Source organism: Plectropomus leopardus, chromosome 8, assembly GCF_008729295.1.
Source record: "Plectropomus leopardus isolate mb chromosome 8, YSFRI_Pleo_2.0, whole genome shotgun sequence".
In the NCBI taxonomy this organism is placed as follows: Eukaryota; Metazoa; Chordata; class Actinopteri; order Perciformes; family Serranidae; genus Plectropomus; species Plectropomus leopardus.
This window is the reverse complement of record NC_056470.1, coordinates 6,850,618-6,863,493: the sequence shown is the minus strand read 5'-3', so window position 1 is coordinate 6,863,493 and position 12,876 is coordinate 6,850,618. Positions and strand designations below refer to the sequence as shown.

The 12,876-nt window shown below is 40.2% G+C and overlaps 1 protein-coding gene across 2 annotated transcripts in view; it reads right to left on the bottom strand.

The window, feature by feature from the left end:
• Window positions 1-996: 996 nt before the first annotated feature.
• chchd6a (coiled-coil-helix-coiled-coil-helix domain containing 6a) overlaps window positions 997-12,876 on the bottom strand; it is an 89,240-nt gene continuing 77,360 nt past the window's right edge. For both annotated transcript variants that reach the window (XM_042491456.1, XM_042491457.1), the window contains one exon: window positions 997-1,635. In XM_042491456.1, coding sequence (XP_042347390.1) covers window positions 1,612-1,635 — 24 coding nt within the window. In that variant the 3' untranslated portion in view covers window positions 997-1,611. The remainder of the gene's footprint in view (window positions 1,636-12,876) is intronic.

The following is a 12,876-nucleotide window of genomic DNA, read 5'->3' as shown; positions in this document are numbered from 1 at the left end:
AGGCTTCTAAGAAAAACGCTTACCATTCACAGTATCAAAAGCCAAGCTTGATTTAACGAAAATCTGAAAGGTACAATAAACAACATTCAGAGCATTAATATAGCAGCAAACAACTCTTTGCAATGTAAAGATATAATGGTGTCCTGATCAGTCAGTGAAGTAATGCTCCCACCGTGTGCGTTGTGATCCGAGCTTCTCTGTTCTTTGTTTTGGTAGCTGCGGGTGCATATCAGTGCATGTGAATCCCTCTCTATAGTCCCACTGGCTAGCTTATCGCTGCCACTCTGCACTGCGCTCATACAGAGGGTACCATCAATGACACCATCTCAACCCATGGTGGCTTAAAGGCTGCATTGCAGAAGTGTAGCTTGCACCCTCAGGTCCTGCCCAGGTTAACACCGGTATCTCTGTCAGCACAGCTGCCATTGTTAGCAGTGTTAGCACCATTTGTGCGGCTAGTGCCAATGAATGTAATGGGTGCAAACATAACAAACAAAACAAATGTGGCAAGATACGTATACTCCACAGATTTTTTTTTCACAAAACAATAAAATAGTCTCATTTAGTACAATGAACTTACTTGTTAGATTCTGCCACAGATTGTACTATTCTAATGTGCCACTTAAAAGTTTTGAAAACTTTGTTGAAAAATTTCATCAGTATCATCATTTAAAGTTTCTTCACTTCACTTCTTATATCTTTGTGCAAGAACTCATTGACACTGTCTCAGACGTGGAGTCCTCCACAATACTAATCGAGACCTGAGTGAACACACATTCCCATTTCTGTGTGAGGGCTCAATCATTAGCAACTTCCCTCCTGTTTAGCTGTTTCGGATTGTGTCTAGTCTGTTCCTTCCAAAGAAATGTTTTGGCCTTGATCCCTCACAACCCTCGAACTATTAGAGCTGATTTATTGGAAAAACTAAAAGCCAACAGTCTATTTCATAGTAAAAAGTTAGCTTCTGAATTGTAGAAAAAGACACAAACAAGGCTGTAACAGGAAATGAATAGTTTAATAAAAATCATACAATGCATCACAGGTCTGATGGATCGAAGTCATGGCCAGGATTACCTGAGCTTTTTCCTGCGTTGTTAAAAAAAATACAAAACCATTAAACTCAAAAGCAATAAAACTCATCAATTCTTTTTTCAGTCAGAGATCACGGACAGTCCCTATGCACTCAATTCATCTCACAACTGAAATACTTTTCTGATTTTTTATCCCGAACAAAGGAAGCAGAGGTTTGGACGTAAACTGAATTTCACATTCAGATGTAAAGGAATGACCCTGAGTGGATCTTTACAACCCAGATCTTAGAAATACTTCCTGCGTGTGAATGATTGAACCTGTACTGACTCAAACCAAGAATCTGGTACACACACTCATTTCTTTTTCAAAAGCTTCCCTGTAGAATGTAGCAGTGCAGAATAATAGAGCAACTCTACTGGGCGATACCGCAGATAAATAGCATAAGAAAGTTTTAAAAACAAGGCATGCTAACAGCAAATCAACTCTCTCATAATTCAAAACAGGAAAGTGACAAGTGACACTCTTAGTGCCAAAGTAAAAGCCTTCGTCATAACAGTTTTACCCTTTTCCTCCCTCTCTTCATCCATGGTTGACCAGCAGGTTCTAGGAAAAAGAGAAAAAAACAACAACTGAGGATTAGTCCATTTACACTCCTACCACACCCTATGACCTTTGAGATGCTCTTTTGTGCAAGGACTTTCCTTCTCTGTGCATACTTTTCCATCTTGAACTGACTACTACTGAAAGGTCAGAGCCGCTAATAGTAGGGATTATCTGAGTAATGGAGAGGAGTGAACCTGTTGACCGATGTTACTCAGCTCCGCATCACTTCCCCAGAGGCTTTTTCATGGTGCAACAAATTGGAACTACAGGAGGAAGACAAGATGAGAATGTCCTCATAGGTTACCCTCAACTTGTAAGTGATGTCGCTTTTTATTGATGCAGTCTGTGCTTGTTATTTGTTGCTAGAATTGTATAAGACTTTTCCCTGTGGCATGTCAAATGATTTGACTTCAGCACTTGAAATTTGAACATGGACATTAGCCCATTTTGTGCCATTTAGCAAAAGGTCTCTAACACAATAAAGTTTAGACCTCTTTACAGCTAGAACATTTAGCTAATTAGCAGTTTTGAAGATTGTGAAAGCCCTAAAATCACAGTATTTCTGATTTCCCATGTTGCGCACTGTTATTTTGAAAGAGATTTACAAAATAACCTTGTGCAGCTGTTGACAGATTTGTAGTCCAGCCTGACTAATACAGAATTATTGAGACCAACAGAGATATTTGATAGTAAACCCATGTAATGAAGACATAATTTCTAAATTATTGCAGGTGCACTTGTCATCTGTCATCTCCTGTAGTTTCTTCATACTTATTGGCAGACATACAGTATGTTCCAAAACCAATATGTGGACTGATTTTATTGGTTGATATAAGCTTATCAGTCTATTTATCAGTTGCATTTCATTTGAAGAACAAAAAATTGTCTTTCCATCTTTAAACTATTAAAATACACAAGTGCAACATGGAACAATTCCAAACTATTTGCTTGCCACCACAAGAAAACTAGGGGTGTAGTGATATATATTTGGATTGATATATCGATTCAGTGATCAAAGATCCAATACTGTTGATGCAAAGTGAAAACATCAATATATGCCATCTTGTTTTGAAATTCCTATGGCACATCTGTGTCGCCAAGCACCCCCTTTCCAAACAGCCAAAAAGTGCTAGCAGTCAAGTGAAGACCCTAAAATGAATCAAATTGAAACTGTATTGGAGAAGACTTTTTGATATCAGCACATATGGTATCACTGTCCAAAGAATCTGTGTATCATCATATTCTGATGAAACTTAAGACTTACACCCGTACCGAGAAACTCTTTTAAGTGCCAGAAGGAACCTTGTTGACACGTTACCAAGGGTTCCACCGAGAACCGTTACTAAAGGTATCCCCTTCAGATCCCACATGTTTTAAGAACCATCTTTAAGGGTTACTGAAGAACTCTTTTCCAACCTTGAGGTTTTTTCTTTGCAAAAACAGCACAAGGGTTATATTAGGGATCAGTGGTGGTGGTAATACTCAGACCCCATTATACATGAAATCTACCTGGAAGCCATTTCAGAGAGATTTATTTCCACTCTGTGTACACCCAAACATTCTGTCCATAAAGGAGAAGCAATTACCTCAAAGAAAGTTATAGCCTTTAAGCCTACCCAACTTGTTCCTGAAGACAGCTACATGGAATTGATTAAAGCAGTCCAACCTTCATCCTTCAGTTACAGATCAATGAGGTCCTTGAAACTCCAGCATCTCATTGCCCCTGTGAGAACACAACAGGTCTGATACCATGATTCCGAATACTGTGCTCTTAAATGAAATGACCATGATCAATTAACACCTTGAAATCCTGGCAAGGTAATCCCAGAGTGACACGGCCCATAAAACCAAGGTGATAACTAGCCAATTTGGATCAAGCTTTGCCTACATGCAGACCTATTTCTATAAGCTTGGAGTGCAACCTCTCAAAATGATCAGTAAAAGCTAGGTGACATACAGTACCTTGTGAATGAGATAGTCTCAACAGAACAAACTGAGTTATAGAGTAACAAGGGCCTGCTCATGGGTGTTTAACAGTAGGTCAATTCCAGCCTTCTATGAGATTACCACAGGGAGACCCTGCAGTGACATTACTCCTCTGACTGCATAACAATCAACAGAAAACCACTCACTTCTCCAGTTTTGCCAAATCCACCATTTAAATAGTAGTGTGCAAGGTGAAGGCGCATTTGGCTTTTAAAGATAATGGGAAATGACACTCTGATTAGTTGGATTCATGTTACACCCCAAACACCCCTTTGATAAACTAAGGAATTGAATTCAACTCTTTTGCCCCTTGTGTGTTACCTTGAACCCAGATTATGTGCTGTTTAATGAGCAAAAGCTGAGTTGGACAGGCCCCAATTGAGCTTGTGCCGTGTGCTACAGATCATTTAAGTAGGGCCCTAAGAGTCTACAGACATGTTAGCAGATATTGCTAATTAGCACTAATCAAAGTGCAGCTGAGGCTGAAGCTGATGGGAATGTCATTACTTTTGCATGTATTTTGCTCAAAACCACAAATGTCAACCTTGTTGTGTCGCTATAGGAAAGGTCAGGGAATCGTTAGGATACACTGTCTTATAACCAACTTTAGTTCCAATTTAGATGTTGAAAGAATTCATAGGATGAGTGCAAAATTTGACTTGTGGGTGGCATGAGATGAACCTCATTAATATTCATCATCTGGGCACTGTGGATATTTGGAGTGAAATTTGTGATAATCTATCCAACAGTTGTTGAGACATTTTTCTAAAAAAAAAAAAAACAAAACAAGAATTCACACCTCCCGTTGTCGGGGATCACCAAACAACACATTCCTGTACAAAATGTCATGACAATCCATTCAACCGTTGTTGAGATACACATGTTTAGGAATCAAGATGTTATTTCTCTTCTGAGCTTAGTGATATTAAACAAATCTCACTACTACAGTGCCAGCAGCTGGGTTACCAGTGTCAGGTGGTCCAAAACTTTGGTACAGAATAAAATATCTCAACAAATGTTTGATGAATTAATATGAAAGTTTGTACAAACATTCTTATGACTTTGGTGATCCACTGACTTTTCCCCTATCCCCATGAGTTTGACAAATTTTGATTTTGATTAAATTGGCCCTGCCAGAAAAGAAAGTTGCAGAAACATTAGTGATTCTCAAGCTATTTATCTTTTAACATCAGCAGGACATTTTTTTTAAACTGTCCATTATACTTTGGTTAATTCTAAGTGCTACATTGTAGGCAACTGGACTTTCTTGAGTTGCCTTTAATATAATTAGAATTAATGCAAACTGGATGACTAAGAATCTTCACCAACACACTTTGGTAAATGATCAAATACCTGCCAAACCAAAGACGTTCCCATCAGCCTCAGCTGTATTTCGTGTTCACTGCCAACTTGCATATGATAGCATGCTTAACATGCTAAACTAAGATAGTGAAGAGTCTCCTAATTAGCGTGAACATTCAGCAAATTTACATCAAAGGAGGCTGGAGGGGTCATGGAAGTTTGCCCACACAGTCTACATGTGTTTTGTGGACTTGGTTGAAACATTTAACTTATGCCTGCTTGTGCCAGATTTCTGCCTTTTATGCTTTCTTTGACTAAGACTAAAAAATACTCTGCACCAACCATTTCAGTCATTCATGCAGAAGTTATATATATATTATTTTTAAAAATCAAGGTAATGCCAAAATCTGAATTTGCTTTGGTGTCGCAGTCAGATATCGATCAGCCTCAGCCCTGCTTAGCTTCAGAGGCTGGACAGCAGCAGGGAGGAGGGTTGTTTCAGAATCACTACTGGTCCTACTGAAGTCCAATAGCTCAGTAACCCATGTGGAACGATGCAATGAGCTAAATTGACTGAAGGCTCGGGGTGCATTGACCTGGAGCCAGCTGGTGGACAGGACTGCATATGTACTGTGTTGTGCATTTATGTGTGTGTAGAGAGGGCATGCTATCTGTTCTAAGCACCACAGAGTTCACTCCAGCTGTGAAACTCAAACCATTAAAACCACAGAGAGACTCACAGAGCAGGGTGATCAATATGGCTCCCCTCTACAGACCTCTCATCTCATCCCTCTGATTTCCTCTCCTCACCTCCCATTCTACTCCTCCACTCTATCATCTGCTCTCATCTAGGCCTCTATTCATCCACCCTCCCTATCGCTTTCTTCTGCTCTATACTGCACTTCACTGATTACAAGTAGCAGGTGTTTGCACATATTATGCTTAAAGACAGGAGGTGGTGACCTTTGACTGATAAAATCAGAATTTGTTGGGTCAAAAACAATATCGCTAATAAGCTGCTGTGGACCTACATGTGCCATGTATGGCTCCTGCAACTTTCAACAAAAATCAATTACAAATTAAAAAGGGGATGTTGATGGAGTACCATTTATATTTGAACTAAACTGGTACTAGTTCCTGTACCCAGAATTCAGTGTTGGTACCCAACGGCAGCGTTTTTGGTACTTTACATTCTCTGTAATAACAAAAATGTTTTATTTTTTATTTAACCTTCATTTAACCAGGTAAAGCTTATTGAGATATGAAATCTCTTTTTCAAAAGCGACCTGGCAGAGTTATGCAATACATAACATGAGAATTAAAACATACAATAAATAAATTTTTTAAAAAAGTGTTTCGTCTGAATTAAAAACATTGACAATGCCCAATGCTATCGAGCTCTTTGGTTCTAAGATGATCAACGAAGCTGTCAAGTGGGATCAGATCTGACAATTTTAGTTCAGCTTGCAGGGAATTCCATGCAAAGGGTGCAGCATAATGAAATGCCTTTTTTCCAAGCTCTGTGAGGGCACGAGGGACAGTCAGAAGAAGGCAGTCACTGGATTGTAAACTATAATGTCCTTGATTCCTAACAAGGTGAATTCCAAGATAGGATGGGACCAAACCAAGTAGAGCCTTATAAATAAAACTCTACCAATGATGTCATGTAAATAATGTAAGTAATGAATGTAATTTCTGAACAAGCTGCAGGGGCGATGTAGTGAACTAAAATGTAATTCTGCTCTTCTCAAATCAGACACAGAGTTAATCTTCTGTCTCTGTCTACCTCTGTGTGTGTGTCTGCTCATCTTGCAGTGATATTAGGCTATGACTAAGATACTATGGCAAAGGAAATAGATAATACGCCGGCACTATTGTGGCAGATCGGTGCAAGCCTCTAATGAAGATACAGAATAAACAACTTACCAAAGCATACTTTAGATGGTTGCATAACCCCAGACTTTTTCATTTCCTATGCATTATGTTTCAGTGTAATGTTTGGGATAGCTGTGTGACTAAATGTACCCCAAAGAAACAATTATCTAATTGTTTAACGGTGCACTTTTGACCACAGCACGAACAGTGAAAGTAATTAGCACTCTGACAGGTTCTGAAAAAGGTTTCTGTGCACTCTGTGTACTTCTACTGTATGAAAAAACTGGTAACACCTCACAACTCACCCACTAACAAACTAATGGATTTCCCACCTGTTGCTCTAATTGAAGATCCATCCTGAGTTAAAGTCACCACTGACTAAGAAGACCTGCTGGGGTTACACCACACCGCCTCCCAGATAGCGCACTGGTATCTTAGCTTTTACAACAAGCCTGTTTTTATTTCACATGGCCCCGACCAGCAGATCAGAGAGACAGAGTGAGGGGAGTGGAGGGAGAAGAAGAGGGACAGGGGCCGAACACAGTAGGAGATATAAAGAAAAAAAAACAAACAACAAACAGAAAGTCGGGAGAGGTAGATGAGCAACAGAACTCTGCCTGTTCTCCATTCTGCCTTACCCAGCCTGGGAGCCTTGACTCAATTGGAAATCCATTTTATCTGATGACTGGCAGGCAATTGGGGCTCCCAGGTGATGGGCTGAGGCTCTGTGGTTGATAGGCCTGACCACTCGAATGCTGAGGGATGGAGGGATGGAGATGGAGGAGAGTGTGCGGTAGAACACGTACAGCAAAGACTGTCTCCACTAACTAAGTTTATTTCAGGTGACCTAAATTATCAGCTTTCCTCACTTTTATCAAAAATACAATAACAAAGAGGGTAACTATTTTCATTATCATTTAATATGTTCATTATTTTTTCAAACAATCAATAAGTCCAAAACTAAAAGATGATAAATTTACAATAGTATAAAACACAAGAAAGAAGCCAATCCTCACATTTGGGAAGCTTGATTAGAACTTTTGCTTGATAATTCATGCAAAGTCTGTAATGTGATACGCATTTGTTATTACTCGTCTTATCCAGACAAGGTAAGAACGTGGTGAGAAAGTTTAAGTATTAGAGTTTTTCTTTCAGACTTCTAAAAAAGTAAAGAAATTTGGGGTTAGTTCACCCAAATACAATAGAAACTGCAGTATACAGTGCCTCACTCCCAGCTTTTTTTTGCTCAACAAAGCTTATTCAGCTTATTCTTTCAAAAAATAATTTGTTGTGCACGTGCATGCCGATGCATGTGCATGAGTTCACTACAATTTCTTTTCAGGAAATTCTTTTTTTATTGATATTTTACCCAAAAATACTATTATATGTTTATACATTTTAAACATCCAGACATTTTCTAACCTGCTTTGCTGTCTGTAGTTTGAACTCCAGCAAAGTCTGGTTTGAGTGCTCCCCTCTCCTTAAAGCCGTTCAACAAAAAGCAGCCCGGGAATTTGCGGTCAAGCAGTCCCGGTCTGACACACCAAATTAAAATTGACACGTTTTTCAATCAACTTTTCATTAATTAAAAACACGCACGTATGCACACAGTCACACACATCCCTTAAAAATATGTAAGACAATGAAACTGATTTTCTGATGCTGGAGGGAGCAAGGTGGAAGCAGTAAGGTGACACTTGAAATGAGGGTAAAGGGTAAAAATATGAAATGGGACTAGGTCCAGGTCTTATTATATAACTGAGAAGTTCACTTATCTTTGCGAACAGGAGAATTGAGAAAGACAGAAGTGTGCCTTACTACTAAAGCATAGAGAAGAAGTGTAACCTTAGCCCTTGGACCCTGAATATACTGTCTAGCAGTGGGGAAAAGTTAGTGCAAACAGATTTAACAACAATTGTAGGGCAAAAGTTTGACCTGGAGCCATAGGTACAGATGTAAAGCTTTTACTGGATTAATCAGAAAAAAAAGTAAACGTAAATGACAATTCATGAATCATCTGCTTCACAGAATGCAAATAAGCAGCTGCCCTTTGTTCATTTGCTAGACAAAGAATTGTTAATAACTGCAGTACCGCTATAAAAAAGTAATTTCAAAGTTTGGTATGAAAGTCAACTTGTCAACATAGCTCTGGGAGCAAACAATAACACAATGGTATTTATTTATTTACAAAAAAGGCCAGAGAAGAAAAAAGAAAATCGATCTTCTTTGGAGTACAGGGTGTGAATTGGGAGAGCAATCACAAAGGAGAGGCAGGGCTCGACTCATAAAGAGAAAGAGGAGGTGGGGAGACAGAGGGATTGAGTGACAACAGGACACAAAAGAGAGGCTCGTACAAAGTGGACTGTTCCGATAATGTTGCGGCTGCTTCGAGGCAACAAAAGCCAGTGAAAAACCCACCTAAAAGTCCTGCTGTTGTCCCCTCTTATCCCAGCTGGTGGTCTTGGTTCCACAAAACCTCTTGCTAAGCGCACCAGAGAGGGGGTGATAAAACGCTGACCAGAATATTGGTGCGAAATGCGCCCAGAAAAAAACAACCGCATGTGTAAATTGCTTATGCAGCTGAAGTGGCTTTCAGAGGAACACAATGCGGAGCTGTGTTGAATTATTATCGGGACCCCCATCGGGGAGCGCAGAAAGAGGGAGAGAGAGTAGGGGGTCTCGTGGCGCGAGCCGACAGGCGTGGTGGCGCTCCAAAAGGTCAGCGAGGTGTACAAAAGCTGGTGAAAATGCCTCCCTCAGGAAGCAATTGTGAGTACCCTCAACTCTACCCCCTCTGTTCATGTCTCCACACCCCCAACTCTCCCCTCGTTTAAAAGCTTTGAGGCATCTGAGGGCCACCGGGGGCCACGAGGCAGATAAAAGAGGAAACAGAGGCTCTAGATTTGGCTTGATGTGCTGTTCGATCGAACACTGCTGCGCAATGAAAGACAGGGAGAGGAAAATGCGGGAGAGAAAGCAAAGATGGGGACAGAAAGAGAGGCGGCAGACAGAGACTCGGCAGGCTTTATGTGTCTTAAAGGAAAGAAAGTCAGAGAAAGTTCTATGTGTAACTCAAGTGTGGAGAGTGGTGGAGGTACGCACAGTCATTGTGAAACACATGCATGGGCAGAAAAAGTTTTTTTCTCTTCAAACATAAGAGTAAGACTGCGACGATTTCTTATAAATGTTTTGTGATGCTGTTTTCTCTGAAAGCCCTCAGCCTTCCTTCTGAGCAAGCCATTTTTCACAACACTTAAGAGTCTGGAGAAAAAAAAGAAAAAAGAAAAGCCTAATTCACTACCTTAATACCTAAATGCGCTGGGTTGTTATTTCAGCGGAGTGCTGAATCGCTAGATTAAAAAATATAACCCACAGAGCACACAATACAAGACAGACGAACAACAAAAGAGAAAGAGTGGGAGCAGATAATGATGCTCGGCGGTGATTGGTTGTGATCGGCTGTACAATGATCAATGCAGGCTTGAAAGGAGGCAACACTGATGGTTTATGACAGAGGGAACAACTGCCAACAGTATGAAAATGAAATCAATAAGTCAACTGCAGAGCAGGGGGAGAGAAATGAAGGAAGGGCCGTGAAAAAGGAGAGAGGGGTTTAGAAAAATAGAAACAGATAGGACGAGACAGAATAAAACAAGAGAGACAAAGAGAGTGGAGTAGACACGGGGAGTGAAAAAAAAAAGAGTTGCAGACAGACGTAGAAGCTAGATGAAAGGTGTTGGTTTAAAGCAAGCCGAGGCAGAAAAACAAAATTGACACATGAAGGAAGATTCATTAAAGATAGATAAAAAAGAGACTAGAGTGAAAACAAACTGGCGAACAATCAGATAAACCAACTGACAAAAACTTTTCTACAAACCTTGGGAGCTGATGTAAGTGTATTTGGGCATGTGTGTTGTGTATAAATGTATGTGAGGTAAGCATACACAGCAACAGTAAGGTGCTTGACATATTCTTTCAGGTTTCTCACAGAACAAACCTCCTTCATTATAGGTGCTTCGACAAGCAGGGAAACTATGTGTCCAGTTAGAGTAATGCTCATGAAACTTACACATATATTTAGGGCTGCGCCCTGAAAGCTAAAGATTTGAATCATCAGCTGAAGACCCGTCAGTCGACTGACATTCTTCAAATTGAACAGTTTTTGGTCAGTCACTGTACTTCTAGAAACATTTTGATCCCTAGATTTAGCTGCAGAGTGAGCACTACTTTGTTTGTGCTACAGGCAGCTGTGGACACAGACCCAGGGTAAATTGGAGTGAGACGGAGGCAGTTTCCCGGAGGAAGAGAGGTTTTGCCCGGTCAGGCTCTGAGATGATGTTATCTTCTGCCTTTTGCCTAGATTTGATGAATTTACAGCCCACAGAAACTTATACCATACAGTCTCTGGCTTATTGATATTGAGTGTCTGCAAAAAATGCTGCACATTTCCGATCACTCGTTAGCATCCTCATTAATTTTCAACCTTATTTACCATATAGCTTGAACATCGAAACTCTCAACCTCTACATGGGAAATTAGTAAGGCTGTACCCGACTGTATTAAACAGCAGAATCTGATAAAGCTAACTAAACTCTCAAAAAAATTTGACTATTTGTTTCTTTTTTTTCATATAAAGTTTTAGCACAGCTATGTGTAACAGCAACATTCATATATTGTATTGAACATGCTAACTGCACTAACAATGGATATAAGGTGTACAATATTTTTTTTATACCACTACTAGATATCAAACAAAAGTCACTAAAAGACTAAAACTGCTTCGAGCACACAAACGCACACGCACACGCACACGCACACGCACACACACACACACACACACACAGAAACACCAAGTACACTCACTCAAGGTCATTTAGCTAAAATGTACTGTGGTACAAACAGTTCAGACACAGTCCAAAGTGATAACCATTTGATATGTTTGTATGAATTTGTGGCAGCCAGATTTATAAATGAAACATTTAATGACAAAGACAAAAGAGACACACTGTGACTGCAAAACAGTTGGTTTAAAAAATCACTTGCATCTGCAGATCGTCTTATCTGTGGGATCTATCAGATTTCATGAACATGTGCCATATAACATCCCAATCAAATTACAACAAACACTTACATTACTTTAACAAACTCAATTAAATACTGAGTACTTTCCACTTTCTGTTTTTTCCTGCTTATTCTTGCACAAAAATCTCTCAGTCCACCGGCAGCCTTCATTATGATTTGAGTCAACACTTGTACAAGTGTAGCTTGTAAGAACCATCCACGCTTGAAATAAAGTCATCACAGCTCTGGCTCTATTGGAAAGCAAAATATTACTATCCTGATTCCTGAACACTTACACCCTCCTGCATCATCTGGACCTTCTGTGGCAGCGGTGCTGAACTAGGATAAGCTGCAGCCTTACTTCCTGGGACTGGACTCACACCCTTTCATTTCCAAGAGGATAAAATCACTCTGACATCCTCCGTGAACACCTAAGAATCACCACTACAGCAGGATCAGTTTGGGCTTCAATCCCAGGAAGAGGACCCCGGGGGTAGCAAGTAGGGAGGAAGCAGAAGTGGGGGAACCAAGCAAGACTACAGGCTAAGCAAAAAGCTACTCCACACACGCTACCGTCACAAATGTACAATCCCTCTCCAACAAGATGGACAAGCTGAGACTGAGGGGAACATTGCAGAGAGGTACAACTGTTGCATCCTGATTCTGACTGAGACAAGGCTGACCTGCAACATTCCCGAAGCTTCCATGGAACTCACAGGCCGCTCACTGCACTGTGAACACAGGCCATCTGATGCTAGGAGGCAGACTTTGAAAGTATACATATAATGTTGGTGTATGGAAACAACTATAACAGACATTATAATTTTGTTTTGTTGTCTTGCACAGCAGTATAATGACAATTCAAGTTTCTTAAGGCGTCCCCTTTTCTTCTAAGCCTCGAATTACAACAGTTTCTTTGGTTGTTCCGTCTGCCATTTCCATTACTGGGAATAGTACCTGCAAAGAACTTACATTGATTCTCTTTGGTAACTGGGGGTAGCTATCGAAAACTACCGT